This window comes from Epinephelus fuscoguttatus, linkage group LG5 (genome assembly GCF_011397635.1).
Source record: "Epinephelus fuscoguttatus linkage group LG5, E.fuscoguttatus.final_Chr_v1".
Lineage (NCBI taxonomy): Eukaryota > Metazoa > Chordata > Actinopteri > Perciformes > Serranidae > Epinephelus > Epinephelus fuscoguttatus.
The window spans coordinates 3,432,407-3,449,368 of NC_064756.1; the positions used below are offsets into that span (position 1 = coordinate 3,432,407).

Sequence of the window (16,962 nt, forward strand, 5' to 3'; positions counted from 1 at the left end):
GCGAGGAGGCACACATTTACAAGGCGGTATTTCCAGTTTTTCTGCACCTCGACATGTGCTTTTGTTGCACAAGGAAATAAATGTAAATACGTGGATGTTTTCCCAACGGTGTAGGTTTATTTAAAAAAGACCATCTGCATCTAACGAGCAGAAACTGCACATTTCCTGTGAAAACAAAAGTGTATTTCACAATGCACGTGACAGGTGTAAAGTGACATGGTGTCCCAAAATGTCAACAACAGACACACCCATGCTGCCTAGTGTGTCATATGTAGACGTTAAAAGTCTACTGAACAATCAGCGATAGTTGACGAGTCCGGAGAGAGAACATGTTGCAACGACAAAATGTAATTTTATTCTTAATATTCAAAGTGCAACATGGCAGCTATGTGTTTATCGCACAAGTTGACATCACGATGATGATACAAAACAACATGCTGTGACCTGTTAATAATTTGAGGTCAAATTTAAATTGAACTGTTTTCTAACAGTCAGAATCCCTCTGTGTGAACAGTGACAGTAACAGAGCTGCTGCTTGTGTGGATTAAACTGAGCAGACTATAGAGACATCTCACACCCCTCCCTTGACCTACTTGTGATCAGTGTGTGTGTGTGTGTGCAGGCGGATAAAGAGGATGTTACTGGTTTAACTGGCTTCTTGTACGAGCTGAATGCTGCTGCTGTGCTCTCTCGTGGCGTCCTTTAGGTGCAGTGAAACTGTTCTTCCTGTGTGACTCAGATGTGATGGTTTCTGATCAGTGTGCGCCCGCTGCTGTTCACAAGAGTTAGGTTCATATTTAAACATCCAGTGCCGATACAGGAAGAATTTAACCTGGTTCCAGAGCTCTGAGTCTCTGCAGGGAGTTACGCCTCCTACAGACTGTGAGATTTTAGCAATCCTATAAGTTTAGTGCAGCTACACTGTGTGACATGGATCTGATAAACATGGGAACAACATCAGGTTTGATGTCTGCAGACTGTACGATGACAGCGCTGACTGAATCACAGGCTACGATGTACGATGGAGTTATTACCCCTCCAACTGTGAAGTTTTGTGGGCGCTATATACTGAGGCATGTGTGTGTGTGTTTGCAAACTGCTAGGTGTCTCACCTGGCAGCTGTAGCTCCACCTCTATTTCCTTCCATGCTTCGTCCTTCTTTATGCGATCATGGTGGTAACAGCAGTCACACAGTGAGATGGTCATCCCAAAGATATGACACTGTTCCAGGCTGTCTTTGATCGTGAGACTGTGACAATGTTCATCCTTGAACCTCTCTCACTGTGTGATGTAGGACCACTGTTTTAGAGCCACAACCAAAGATATCACCACGTTACTTTATCGTTGGTCATCCTTCATCTGGGACAGCCATTTATACCGGGCTTAAAACCTGTCTGATGTTGTGCTCAGTGACAGCTCTTTCCGTGACTGGAAAAATGGCTGAGCCAATCACAGTGTTGTAGGAGGGACTGAAATGAAGACATTTCCGTACGAGGAAAACGTGGACAAAAAATGTCCTTCAATGTGAGCCCAAGTTGACCTCTCTATCTTGAAAGCTACACTTGCTTTGGCCTAAATTCGTCACAATACCTCACATCAGAGAGTTTTCAGTCACTTCAGAGAGTCTACATGCCAGCAGTGTGAACCCAGGAATGTTGAGTTCCCCAAAGTTTTATGTTGGAAATGTACAGAATGTTTCCCCAGCATTTAGAAACTGTACCCTGTACCCCTACACGTATCATATCATATTAATGGACACTTTTATAAAACGTTGACTGCTGAGATTGTTGCCATCTGTTGATCCATTGACATGTTGATTTAAAAATGAAAAGTCAGTAATGTCAATATCAGATTAAGTCCAGTTTAAATTTACGTTGATGAAAAAGACGTGCTAAAACACTTTTTATCCTCTTTAAGACATCCGTGTGAATCTTTCTGTTGAGAAAATGTTTCAAGAATTTCCTTCCTCCCTCGGATGTGTGATGGTGATAGAGGAGAAGATGGAGGCTCGATAACGGAGGGAGTGGCCGCTGGATGGAGATCAGCGTCTCGTCCATTTGCTAAAGTGGAGAGTAGATTTAATCCAGTCAGGTCTGTCAACAGCTAATGACGGACAGTGAGCATTAGCATTAGCCTTTTTAGCCACTGCCATTATCAGTACAATGCAGCGGGTTAATTATCCTGCTTCTCCCTATTTTCTCCCTCCCTCACACACACACACACACACACACACACACACACACACACACACACAGCTAAACATAGCCTTCATCTGCTGATGCAGAACAGAAACCAAGAGGACCTACACCCAGTCACCATCAGTCGGCACCACACCCTCTTACTGGGACCATGTGGTGGTTTACAGGGACTGGACCTGGTTCAGACCCCATGAGTCTGAGTTGCTTTTTGATCAGATGACTGTCAAGCCTTCTGATGTCGCCACATGAAAATGTTGGCATCGTACATTTCTGCATACCACAGACACATTACATTTGCACGTTTATGTATCATATCAACGTTTCTAAAGTGACGTAGTGACGGAGCTGACTTTGTCATCAGGAGGTGGAGGGGATGGTGGATGGCGTGACACCTACACAAGACGCCTGCTGAACCACAAACCACTGTTCAAGACCAACAATTAACAAAACCAGTTGTGATTTAGCGAGTCACACCCCTATTATTTTTGTGTACAGCCTCACACCGCCGGCCGCTAGACGCCAGCGTGGGGTTGAATATGTCTCATTGTAATGAATGCAATATCTTAAGAACACCTTGAGGGAATTTCTTCAAATTCGGTCCACTTGGACTCAACAATTAACTGATTAGGTTTTGGTGGTCAAAGGTCAAGTTTTTGGTCACAACTTTAAAGCAAACACAAGTGTCTAATATGATGAAGTGATGACATTTTACACCCAAAAGGTCAAAGGTCAGCTTCACTGTTACTAAGGTTGCGATGCTATGGAATTTTCATGGTATAATAACTGTCTCAGAAAAGATTATTATCAGTTGCAATGACACTTAAAGAGGCAACAGATAGGATTCGTTTTTTTTTGTTTTTTTTTAACTTGGTGCCACCTAGCGTCAGCGGTGTTGCGTCGCACTGTCGCAACAACCAAATTGAACGTGGGGATCAGAGATAATCAATAAAATGTAGGCTGTAAAGCCACCAGTATACCTCTATGTATATGTAGAATGAGAAGGTGTGTGGACACTCTACTAAATAAATGAGTAAAGAGACCGAGCAACAATTATCAGATTTATCTGAAGAAAAAACAAATAGTAATGCAAATAATTATAGCAGAATGCACAGTACCAGTAAATGATACCAATATGTACAGTACCAGTACAAACAACAGTAGACACAGTGGAATTATACCAATATGCACATGTAAACAGTCCCCATTCTAGAATAAACGCTACCGTATGGAAACCATGCGGCCGGTTGGAGCTCAAATTGAATGGGAAACAAAGTTCAGTGTTCACTTAGCTGGGCGTAACTTAGCTGGGCGATGTCCGTGGATAGCTGCCTCCGTGAGAAGAGAACAGAAGGAAGGGAGGGGGGTATCACTGTCCGAGGGCTGCCGTAGAATGGCAACCAGGATGTCAGCCGACCAACACTCGCTACCCGCTCCCTGGTCCTGGTTGCGGCGATTTGCGATGCTGGCCAGCTAGGAATGAACTAGCAGCCAGTACAGTCCAGTCCTCGCTGGTCTAGCTAATATTTAGCCGTGTTACTTACTGATCCATTAGAAAGAAAGCTAGCTGGACATGGGTTTTGAAGCCTCTTTGGTCACGGAGCTCCCTCCATCTCTTGAATGCCTGACTGAGGTTTACTCTTGTTTTTCCTCTTCTTTTATCACTCTCCTTTTTGCTCTTCTTTGCCTCCTCACACAGAGGAGCTCCTTTTCTTTTGCTAGGCCGTTTTTCACTTGTCTCCAAACTTTGTCCGTCTGCCATTGTGCTCGTGACTCAACTATCTCATGGCCAACTCCTCATAAGGACCAGCTCCAGTCCCTGATTGGCTGACCAACCAGTTTCGCTATACACGACGCGTTTCCTGCTGTAAAGCAGATTTTTTCCGCAAAATTTCGCCCCCGGTGGCAGAAGCTTATTGCAAAGATTGCAAAGCCACTAAGAAACCTATGTAAACACTGATAGTCTGATTTTACTGTGGCCACTACCCTGTGCAACCCACATTATTTTCATCATGATATATTTAGGAAAACATGCTATCTGTTGCTTCTTTAAAGGAAGGAAAATGGAAGGGCTATTGTTGGTTGAAACTTGAAACCATTTTGGAAATAGCTCAAATAAAGGGGAGATTCTCCGTCCAGAGGTACACAGTATATGGGGTGCCGTTTGTAAAGTGTCTCACACTGAAAATGACATCAACGTTTTGCCACATTTAGCTTCAAACAATGTTTAAAAAAGTATTGTGAATTTTTTAACGTCACCTTTTACCACATTTACAGCAATATTTGTTAACATAGAAATATATTAAGTAGTTAAATCTAAATATTAAATGTGGCACCTAAATGTTAAATGATAAATCTAAATATTATATCTAAATCTAAATCTAAATCTAAATGCATTCATCTTCTAACTGCTTCATCCTCTTGAGGGTCGCGGGGGGGCTGGAGCCTATCCCAGCTGACATCGGGCGAGAGGCAGGGTTCACCCTGGACAGGTCACCAGACTATCACAGGGCTGACACATAGAGACAGACAACCATTCACACTCACATTCACACCTACGGACAATTTAGAGTCACCAATTAACCTGCATGTCTTTGGACTGTGGGAGGAAGCTGGAGCACCTGGAGGAAACCCACGCTGACACAGGGAGAACATGCAAACTCTACATAGAGGGGCTCCCACGCCCGGGATCGAACTGGCAACCCTCTTGCTGTGAGGCGAGAGTGCTAACCACCACGCCACCGTGCCGCCCCTAAATCTAAATCTAAATGCTAAATCTAAATCTAAATCTAAATCTAAATATTACTGGACTAAATATAAATGGACACTTGAACATACATTAGCGTGATAATAACTACCTAAAATAACAAGAAACGTGTTTGGAGAGATTTTATTTGATGTGTACTTTGAGTTGTTAGTGTCCCTTCAGAGAGTTGTTTACAAATACTTCCGGGTAGAAAACCAGCGGAGTTTAGCTACATATATATATGAATATCTCACGTTTTTCACGTCACTATATCACCGTTTAGACTAATCTGGTGTTTGTAAAGTCTATAAACACAATGATTGAACAAACCTTACTATCACGTTCTGAAATTAATAACATGGTTATCGTAGATTAGCGGGGCTAACCGTTAGCTGTTAGCCCCGTAAGCGGTGTCTGTAATGACTCACTAACTCTAAACGGTCCGTGAAACAAATATTTTTTCCAGCGGATGTCTTAGTTACAACATGATTGAGCTAACTGGAGTAGTTTCATGTCGTATCCGACAACGGGAGGCTTTTAACAGATGACGTCCTGATAGCTTTGCTGCTGCTGCAGCCACTGATGCTTTCTAGACATCGTGATTGATGAAACTAAATAAATACCACACACACAAATACCAACACACTGCTTTGCTAGCTCAATCATGTTGTAACTAAGACATCCGCTGGAAAAAATATTTTTTTCACGGACCGTTTAAGAGTTAATGAGTCATTACAGACACTACTAACAGGGCTAAGAGCAGACGGTTGTTAATCCCTACGAAGGGACACTAACAACTCAAAGTACACGTCAAATAAAATTTCTCCAAATATGTTTCTTGTTATTTTAGGTAGTTATCATCACGCTAATGTATGTTCAAGTGTTCATTTCCCCCGATAAGTTGGTTTTAATTCGTTATTTGATTCTATAAACACAGTCTGACCATCTCGAGCTTTTATTTTGGTACTTCCGGTGACCGGCAGTGTGAATTTGCATATTAGCTAAATATTTAGTTTCACCCAGAACATTTAGATTTAACATTTAGATTTAGATTTAGATTTAATATTTAGATTTATATTTAGATTTAGCATTTAGATTTAATATTTAGATTTAGATTTAACATTTAGATTTAGATTTAGATTTAACATTTAGATTTAGATTTAGATTTAGCATTTAGATTTAGATTTAACATTTAGATTTGGATTTAGATTTAGCATTTAGATTCAGATTTAACATTTAGATTTAGATTTAACATTTAGATTTAGATTTAGCATTTAGATTTAGATTTAACATTTAGATTTATATTTAGATTTAGCATTTAGATTCAGATTTAACATTTAAATTTAGATTTAGCATTTAGATTTAGATTTAACATTTAGATTTAGATTTAGCATTTAGATTCAGATTTAACATTTAGATTTAGATTTAACATTTAGATTTAGATTTAGATTTAACATTTAGATTTAGATTTAGCATTTAGATTCAGATTTAACATTTAGATTTTTAATATTTAGATTTAACTATTTAATATATTTCTAAGTTAACAAATATTGCTGTAAATGTGGTAAAAGGTGACGTTAAAAAATTCACAACACTTTTTTAAACATTGTTTGAAGCTAAATGTGGCAAAACGTTGATGTTATTTTCAGTGTGAGACACTTTACAAACGGCACCCCATACACAGTATGATAACTGTCACCTTTTTATCACAGTGTGCCTTAAAACCAGTTTATCGCTGCAGCTCTGACTATGACATAATAATTTGCAAAAGAGGAACTGTTTTTAAGAACAGGAACAGAAGGGGAGACGTTTGGTCAGATACTGAATTGGTGACTCTAATCTTGAAACTGTGCTGATTGTACAGATCTTCTGTGTGTGAAGCATCCATGTTTTCACTGACATGCATGAAGACTGTCAGAGACACTGGACTGATGTGCATAGACATACAACTGCAAGGTGATAATTCTAGTTATTAACCTATATTAATTTTTTTCCCAACACAATACAGCTGCACACCTGAGCTTCAGTAATCCTGCAGTAAAGTAAAACATTTTGAATGTGTTTATAATGTGTAAATACAACCTGTACCCGGTGTCTCGTGGTATTGTGTGTAATATCCATGATGGTGATGAGGCAGGGAGAGCAAACAGTTGAAGTTTTTCAGTTGAAGTCTTTTACATGTCTGTGTCAGGGGCACACAGTCTGTCATTTCAATGCAGAGACTTTATAACTCAGTGTTTAAACCATGCATGGCTGACTGTCTCTGTCTTATTAACATGGAAGCAGCAGGAATGTTCCAACACTAGAATATAGAAGTGATTTAGTGCTGCTTAGAAACATTATTAAAGTGTGGTTCCTCCTCTCTGACAGGCCCAGCTGCAACATCCCTCATCATGACTAAAGAGGAGAACCTGGAGGCGCAGGAGAAGGAGAGGCACGACCGGGAGGAGCAGGAGGAGGGGAAGGTCCAGAAAGAGGAGGAAGAGGCATTGACCGAGGAGGAGGACGAGGAGGAGGAAGAAGAGGAAGAAGAAGAGGAGGAAGAAGATGAAGAGGAAGAATATGAGCTAGGAGAGGAAAGAGAGGGGGAGGAGAGGACGGAGGTGGAGGATGAGGACGACGACGAGCAGGAGGAGGAGGAGCGGGAGGAGCGGGAGGAAGAGATGGATCCAGAAGCCGGCCGGGAACGTGACGTCGAGCCGGAGCCGGAGCCCGAGCCGCTGTCAGTGTCTGAGTACCAGAGTCCAGTTCATGAGCCACGCCGACGAGCCATGGTGCACCCCTCCGCCCAGGCGCCGCTACCCAAAGACTACAGTACGTCTTACCACCTTAAATACACACTGGTACAACACGTTGAATTCACACATTCACATTAATTCTAGTTTTGAAAATGCTCAAAGCTGTCCAGAGATTTGTCGGAGGTATTGTATGATGTTTGGATGAACAGACAACAGGTAAACAGAGTGGGCTCACTGCCTCTAACGCCCATAAAACAACAACAACAACCTCAGCAGACTTCACACAGCTACAGAACACACACAGGAAGCAGCGTGCAGTGGTGAAAGTAAAGAAAGCATCTGAGTCACAGAGCACAGTGCACACAGTGTGTATTACTGACAGCTTTAATCGATCCATAGCTTTGAGAAGCTCTGTAATGACTTCTGTATGGACGACAGGCTCATTGGTATTCATCAGGCAGACTCCATTATACACTCTGCATGTCATCCCCATTATCCAGCCGTGAATACAGAGCGGAGCGACCCTCCTCCCCCTCCAGCCTGACACACTGCTTCTGTCTGAATGTGAAGCCGTGCGTCTTCCTGAGCTGTCGACAGTTAGGAAAAGTGAAGTTTGTTGATTGCAGTTACTCAGTGAAATGAAATCTGCCTCAGAGCTCAGACTGCAGAGCTGGCAGGAAGAGAAACTGCAGAGCTCACAGGTCACTTCTGATCTGATGAGGGTGACAGAAACGACTCGGCAGTGATAACTGTTCTCTGCTCTCTGTATTTCCTTCTGTTCTTTCCTCGTCCGTCTGTCTTTCCACTTCTACTCTGCTGTTTCTCTTTTACATATCAGTGGTTTTAACTCTAACTTTTTCTTATCTCCACCTGCCTGCAGCTTTCACTTTCTTCGACCCCAATGACCCGGCCTGTTTGGAGATCCTCATGGACCCTCGGACCACCATCCCCGAGCTGTTCGCCATCGTGCGTCAGTGGGTTCCCCAGGTGCAGCACAAGATCGACATCATTGGCAACGAGGTGAGGACAAACACACCAATGTTGGGCAGGTTACTTTCAAAACGAAATATACAGTGGCGTGCAAAACAAAACTTTGGGCACCTCTGGTCAAATTTCACTTACTCTGAGTAATTAATTAAGTAAAAGATGAACTGATCTTTAAAAAGCATGAAGTTAAATATGAAACATTCCTTCAATATTTTAAGCAAGATTACTTTTTAATTTCAATTTTTCACAGTTTCAAATTAACAAAAACTGAAAAAGACCTGAAGCAAAAGTTTGGGCACCCTGCATGGTCAGTGCTCATAGCGCCCCCTTTGGCAGGTATCATCTAAACACTTTGTGTATCCAGCTCAGAGTCTTTCAGTTCTTGTTTGGAGGATTTTCAGCCATTCTTCCTGCAAAAGGCTTCTAGCTCTGTGAGATTCTTGGGCCGTCTTCATGCTCTGCTCTTTGAGCTTTATCCACAGATGTTTAATGATGTTTAGGTCGGGGGACTGTGAGGGGCGTGGCCAAACCTTCAGCTGGCTCCTCTTGAGGTCGTCCATTGTGGATCTGGAGGTGTGTTTAGGATCATTGTCCTGTTGTAGAAGCCATCCTCTCTTCATCTGCAGCTTTTTTACAGATGCTGTGATGTCTGGAATTTAACTGAATCCATTCTTCCCTCTACCTGTGAAATGTTCCCCGTGCCACTGGCTGCAACACAAGCCCAAAGCATCATCCATCCACCCCCGTGTTTAACAGTTTGTTCTCCAAACATACCTTTGCTCATTGTGTCCACAAAGTTCTGTTTTACCTTCATCAGTCCACAGGACTTGTTTCCAAAAAGCATCAGGCTTGTTCACATGTTCCTTTGCAAACTTGTGAGGCTGAATGTTGTGGTGAGGACACAGGAAAGGTTTTCTTCTGATGACTCTTCCATGAAGCTCATATTTGTCCAGGTGTGTCTGCACAGTAGAACAGTGCACCACCACTCCAGAGTCTGAGAAATCTTCCTGCAGGTCTTTTGCAGTCAAACAGAGGTTTGATTTGCCTTTCTAACAATCCTACGAGCAGCTCTCTCAGAGAGTTTTCAGCTTGACCTCCACAGTTCCTGTTAACTGCCATTTCTTACTGACATGACCAACTGAGGAAACAGCTCCCTGAAAACACTTTGCTATCTTCTTCTAGTCTTCATCAGGTCTTTTAGTTTTCAGAGTGCTAGGCAGCTGTTTAGAGGAGCCCATGGCTGCTGATTGTTGGGACAAGCTTTCAGGAGTCAGAGTCTTTATAAAGCTTTGAAATTAGCATCACCTGGCCTTTGCTAACGATGACTGTGAACAAGCCAGAGCCCGAACAAGCTCGTTAAGGTCTGAGACCCTGGGAAAAGCTGTCTGAGAGCTCGGGGTGCCCAGACTTTTGCATGATGCTGCTTTCATTTTTTGTTTCACTCTAAAATTGTACGAAGTAAAAATATAACACTGATTTTGCTTAAAAGTTGAAAATCACTTCATCTTCTACTTCCTTAACTATTCACAGTAAACACAATTTTGACCAGGGGAGCCCAGACTTTTGTAGGCAATATTATCATTATGTGTGGGCTATACATCAGTACATATTATAGATGTATAAATGAAATATTCCAACCTCAGCTGGAGTTTGACTGCCCATTGCAACGCTGTTGACCGCAGCGGTGGTTTCTTTCCAGGCTGTGGTTTTTTTTCACTTCCTTAAATGAAACGTTTCAGGCCACCAAATAGAACGAGTTGGTTAAATTGGACCGGCGACATCTGCGTTTCCATTTCTAGCTCAGAGAAGTTTCTATTCTTGGTTGTGTTTGTGTTGAAAACAAGGATGCAGACTTTTGTCTTAATATTGTCTTGTTACTAAGGAAGTTTTTCATTGATTAATGTGGATACTTTAAGACTCAACCCAGTTTGAACCACTGGAAGAATGGTTTAAGAGATTATATTTCTTCCCTTGATACATATCCTAACTTTTACTTAAACTCTATTCTTAACCAAAAACAAAATCTGAATCTATCATCTAATGGTTTTCCTGGTGGAGACCTTTCTGTCCCCTGTGGGCGGAGAGTCCCCACAATGTCAGTAACACAAGTACTCACACAATCATGGTGATGCTGACCCAGTTAAAATGGCTACACGGACTTGAAAAGACAGAAAAGGAGAGCAGGGAGAAAGTGGTGCAGAGGGAGAGAGACTGAAAGTCATCGAGGCTCTACCATGACTCAGCAGGAAGCTGACTCAGCCTGGAGGAATAAAACAGTGACATGACTCAGAAACAGACAGAATGATGAGGGGAAGTCTCATCGAGACAATTGCTGACCTGTCATGTCAAATTTTGTGCAACTACTTCCCACATGAAGTTGATTTAAAGCCTCATGTCATTATTTTAATTTGAATTTGGTTGGTAATCATTCTGTGAGATTATATGATGGAGAGATGAAGAGCTCAAATTAGAAAACCTGATATTGTGTAATAACACAAATATCAAAAACAAGTATTCACTCCAAATCTTTTTAACAGGATTAACTAAAGATTCACTGAACAAACAAACAAAATGGTGTCTTTGAGCTGTCTCTGTCTCTCTCTGTTTTTGTCTCAGATCCTGAAGCGCGGTTGCCATGTGAACGACCGTGACGGTCTGACCGACATGACGCTGCTTCACTACAGCTGCAAGGCTGGTGCACATGGAGTCGGTAAGATATATTTAATGTGAATCCAATCAGTCATTCTGGTGCTGGACTCTTCAGCTGCACTGCAGCATTTGTAGGAAGGTAATCAGTGACAGGAAACGCCTGGTGTTATTTTATCTTTCAGTTAGTTAGGTAATGATTGTAATAATGAATGTCGACTGTTTAGCCAAAGCTTGATCGAACTTATTCCACCATGTAGAGTCGAGTCAATTATATTTATATTCTGAAACAGTAATGGAGGAAGTATTCACATCCTTTACTGAAGTAAAAGTACTAATACCACTCTGTAAAAATACTCTGTTACAAGTAAAGTTCTGCATTGAAAATGTTTCTTCAGTAAAAGTATGTAAGCATCATCAGTAAAATGTAGTTAAAGTATTTAAAGTATCAAACTGTCCCCTGTGACTGTTAAAGCCCAGGCTATTTCTAAAATCACTGAACTCATCAGGCCTATATTTGGGACAGGCCTTTAATTCCTTTTACACAAAACTGTTGCTCAGCAAAGATGGGAGATACGATCAAATTGTTTATTTGAACCAGTATGAACATTACTTGTATAAAAGTTATGCTTCAAATAACATATCAATTATGAATCATTCATTTGATCGAGCTCAGAGAGAAAACACATCAGAGAGAGTTACAATACTCAAGGATTACGGCACCTGGCATACCAACACAACACCACTCCTGTTAAAGCAATATTCATAACTCTGATTAATTTTTATTAAAAAAACCCTTCAATTCTTTTGGTTGGTGGACCCCTCCAGACTGAAGGAGTATAAATAATTAACGAAATCAAGGAATGGACACGTTTTATCTCTTCGACAGCTCCAGAGGAAGGGAGTCACCACTTGTTTTTTCATCGTAGTGGCAAATCCAAATGAATTACGGTCGTCTCTGGTGCTGATGGTTTTAGTAAAATGAACTGAACCATTGAACTGCAGAGAATCTAACCGAGCTAACGATGTGTAGCGTCTCCATTTTGACAAAAGTTCAAACATTTATATTTGTATTCTAGATCTAAGCAGCTAGCGAACATTAGCTCAGGTGGATCACCAGCAACCTGTTTTATACATCGAGGAACTTCTACAAAAAAAATGAGCTGCTTGGCAACCAGACCAGGCCTCTAATTGAGACAGGCCTTAATTTGTTAAAATGTGTAGCCACACCAGGCTAGTAAACTTTTATTTTACTTTTGATTATGACTCTTGCATTAATGCACTGGTTGAGGTGAAACTCGTTTTAAACTATTAACTAATGTTAATTATTCCTCTGTACTGCAGATAGCTGTGGCCCGAGGCATTGTGTTTTCGGGTTTTCCGTCCGTCCATCTTTGTGAATGCGATATCTCAAGAACACCTCAAGGGAATTTTTTCAAATTTGGGACAAATGTCCACTTTTAATTATTAGATTTTGGTGGTGACATCATAATGTTCTGCATAAAACAGTTTTCTGTCCATTATTTAACGTCATATCTCAGGAACAGAAGGGCAGACATTTGGTCAGATACTGAATTGGTGACTCTAATCTTGAAACTGTGCTGATTGTATAGATCTTCTGTGTGTGAAGCATCCATGTTTTCACTGACATGGATGGAGACTGTCAGAGACACTGGACTGGTGGGCGGAGTCATACAACCACAGGGTGGACTGGTGGGCGGAGTCATACAACCACAGGGTGGTTATTCTAGTTTTCATTATGGATTAATCTGATTATTTTTTCTCCAGTAATGAATTGTTTGGTTTGTAAAAATACTGAGACAGTGAGAAATAGCATCACAATGACCTAGTGTAGAGCTGAAAGTGACAGTGAAACAGTGTTTGTTTTGTCCAACCAACAGACCAAACCTCAACTTTATTATAATTATTAACATTATTAACAGAAAACAGTTGTGAAGCTGTGAAGCTAAAATGTTTTTTCCTTAAAAAGTTACTCTCAGAAAAGTTTCATCAGTTCAGTCAGAATACTGGGCGAGGATCTGAGGATCTGTTGTGCACTTAGCAGCGCTGATACGAATGTTGCTTTCTGCTCAGCCTTAGCTTTACCCTCACTGTGTGCGCAGGTGACCCAGCGGCTGCACTGCGTCTCAGCAGCCAGCTAATCGCTCTGGGCGCTGACGTGAGTCTGAGGAGCCGCTGGACCAACATGAACGCTCTGCACTACGCCGCTTACTTTGACGTCCCAGAACTGATCCGAGTCCTGCTCAAAGCCTCTAAACCAAGAGGTACACACACACACACACACACACACACACACACACACACACACACACACACACACAAACACAATGTATGGAGCTCCAGCTCAGGGGTGAAGGTTAATCTGTGACCTCTTCTTCTTCTTCTGTTGTTTCCACAGTGTTGAACTCCACCTGCAGTGATTTCCACTATGGCACAGCTCTCCACATTGCTGCCTCCAACCTCTGTCTGGGTGCAGTCAAATGTCTGCTAGAGCACGGAGCCAACCCCACTGTCCGGGTAAAAACTCTTTATTTTATTTTATTTTATTTTATTTTATGCTTGATAATCACACTGAGCCATCATTTGGTTTCACTTTATTCTTCTGTTTGACACTGGTCATGAGGTTACTTTGCTCTGACCAGTCAGTTATGACTCATCTTCAGTCTTCTCATGAGTTCTTGTTGTGACAGTTCAACTTAGGACCCAAACACAAACACAACCAGGAAACTTGGAATGGTTAAAGGCAGTTTATTGTAGTTTGAAGACATGGAGCTGATGGCTTGAGTGAAATGATGGCTGAGGTGGGCAGGGAATGGCAAAGCAGAGCAGGCAGATTAGCTGAAGGCAGAGCAGTCCAAATCAGGAGGCAGAAGACAAGCTGGGGGGGGAACCAGGAGGCCACGCCCAGCAACACACACAGAGACAGACTGAAAACAAATATGAGACACTAGGGCCGACAAGTTCTGGTAGAAGTTGTAAGGACTGCAAACTTTAAAGGGTAACTTCAGTATTTTCAACCTGGACCCTTTTCCCATGCTGTTTAGTCAGTGACTAATGGAAACGACAGCTTCTCAAGTTGGTCCAGTATTAAGCAACAATGCTGCAGACGACAGCGACAAAACAGACATTGTTAAGCTAATGGGTATTTGTGCAGCGTCAATGTATGTTCTCAAAAAGTGTTCGAGAGTGTCTCAGATTGCACACTTCTGTGAGTGCACTTTGATGTAGTACACTATGCACACTACGTACTTCTTGCGTGGTGCACTAGTTTCCTGCCGTTTTACACTTATCGGTTTTGCACTTTGTTTTTTTTTTACTGCCTCTTCCTCTTCTTTACCATGTTTTTAGATGGAGAAGTGCAAACGGATTGTGGAGTATTATCGCCAACATTTGGCCACTGTCTCTGCCCACACATAAATCAAACTTACGCCACAACGTTGATGCTGATTAAAATGTGCCGCCATAGCAAGTTAGCAAGCTAGTTATTGTTCGCAGCACCAAATCATAACAGACCCAACAAACATTATTGACAACTTTTATTCAATAACAGTGTTGGTCCCAAAAAAAACATGTATAACTAACATGCTTCTTGTTGTCCGGCTACCATGTCAGAAGTTGAGAAGTTTGCTACGTCACAAAGATGGCGACCACTGAGAGTGAGAAGTGTCCATCATTCTACACTCAACTTTTGGACTCTTTTGAGTGCGTCAGTAGTACACTGCATTTTCCCATACTATGCAGCGTGAACGCACTTACAGTAGTGCACTTGGCACTCAAAATATGTGTTTAGTACAGAAGAAGTGATTGAGAAACCTTTTTGTTTAAGGGTAAGTTTCCAGTTTCCAAGTAACCAGAAACAGCCCCGAACTCACCCAACTGTTGAAATAAATTCTTAATTCACCCAGTCAGACAGGACAATAGGCCGCCTCAGTACACTCTTAAAATACTGCTTATTTAAATGGAGTCTGGTGGGTTTGAAAATGTTTCCTATTAAACAAAAAGGATCTTACTCTTTAACTTAAGGTCTATCTCTGTAGGGATCCTTTCCATAATGTTGTCAGAAAAAACAAACACTTTTAGTGGATGCACACTGATGGTGCACAGATGCCCTGAGTGGTTACATTGCAGCTTGTTTTGCTGCTGCTGACTGCATCACTCAGTACAGTTTCAAAAACAGTACAGTTCCAATTAGTCACATGGACACAAAAACATGAGAACATAGGGTCCAAGTTGAACATTTATCCCTGAACATCTTCATCCCGCCTACACAACAGTAATTGACTCGCTTGGTTTTCCAACCAGGGGCACAGCCATTATTGAGCACAACAAACACGCACGTATATACACCTTTACCCAGACACTCTTCCTGTGGCCTGTGGATAATCTATCATGGTCATGATTCTGTGCACATTGCCAAAACTTGATTACTTGATCTAACCAGAGAATGGTCTGTTTCTCTGCAGAACGATAAGGGCCAGGTTCCGGGGGAGGTGGTTCCCGACCCGATGGACATGAGTCTGGACAAGGCGGAGGCTGCCATGGTTGCGAAAGAGCTGAAGCAACTGCTGCTGGATGCCGTCCCTCTGAGCTGCAACCTTCCAAGAGCCACGCTGCCAAACTACGACAACATCCCAGGAAACCTGATGCTGTCCTCGCTGGGGCTGAAGCTGGGGGATCGTGTGCTGCTGGACGACATGAAGGTCAGAGGCACACTGAGGATCAGAAATGTTGTTAAACAGAGAAAGGACAAAATGTGTCGATGCACAAAATGTGGCATTTTAACGGTTGCCTACTGTATTGAATACACTGACTAAGGATAGGGGTGTAACAATACACGTATTCGTATTAAACCATTCAGTACAAGGCTTTCGGTTCGGTACACATTACAAACCAAATGAGACGTTGAACTATTCTATTACATTTGGAAAATCTAATTTTCAGTGTCCGTGTCAAACATAATGCAGTCAGGACCACTTAAGTCTTAAGTTTAAACGTTATTTCCATTGCAGGATTATATTTTGAGGCATGGCTCTGTTCTGGGGCCTCTCTTCCTTTTGGCGGGCCTATGCAGAAAGCCTAAGGTGGAGAGAGCACACCTCTCTGCCCTTTCACACGCATACAAGGAAAGCCTAAGGCAGAGAGAGCAAACCTCCCTGCCCTTCCACGTGCATTTGCAGAAAGCCTGAGGCAGAGAAAGCAAACCTCCCTACCCTGTCATGGGCCTACACGAAAAGCCTTAAAGCAAAGAAAACACACCTCTCTGCCCTTCCATGTGCATACAACAAATAATTACAAATTACAAAAAAACAAAAGGATTTCTGTAGCATTTTTACTTTTTGCTTTATCAACAATGTACTGTATACCACTGTATCGTACCGAACCGAACTGTGAATTTTGTGAACACCCCTGATAAGTACCTCACACAACACAACTTCAAACTATCCCTTTAAAGCTTGCAGTTGTGTTGTGTGATGGATGTCAGTTTGTCCTTCACACCTTCAAGCTGTATGAGCTCTGAACAGTGTGTTCTCGCTCTGTAGCTCCAGACAGACCAGAGCCGAGATGACAGCCCGGCTGCAAACCTCACACAGGTTGGTTGGACTGGGCGCCGGCTGGAACATAGACTAAC

General features: G+C 42.0%; 1 protein-coding gene across 3 annotated transcripts in view; it reads left to right on the forward strand.

The window, feature by feature from the left end:
- Positions 1 to 16,962, forward strand: part of clip3 (CAP-GLY domain containing linker protein 3) — a 31,393-nt gene that overhangs the window by 5,277 nt on the left and 9,154 nt on the right. For 2 of the 3 annotated variants that reach the window (XR_007449359.1, XM_049576249.1), the window contains exons 2-8: positions 7,312 to 7,755; positions 8,560 to 8,699; positions 11,283 to 11,376; positions 13,436 to 13,597; positions 13,732 to 13,850; positions 15,797 to 16,033; positions 16,874 to 16,924. Coding sequence is in view for 1 of the 3 variants with exons in the window: in XM_049576249.1 (XP_049432206.1) it covers positions 7,335 to 7,755; positions 8,560 to 8,699; positions 11,283 to 11,376; positions 13,436 to 13,597; positions 13,732 to 13,850; positions 15,797 to 16,033; positions 16,874 to 16,924 (1,224 nt within the window). In the remaining 2 variants the exon portion in view is untranslated. The remainder of the gene's footprint in view (positions 1 to 7,311; positions 7,756 to 8,559; positions 8,700 to 11,282; positions 11,377 to 13,435; positions 13,598 to 13,731; positions 13,851 to 15,796; positions 16,034 to 16,873; positions 16,925 to 16,962) is intronic. The other variant, XR_007449360.1, reaches the window with a different exon arrangement.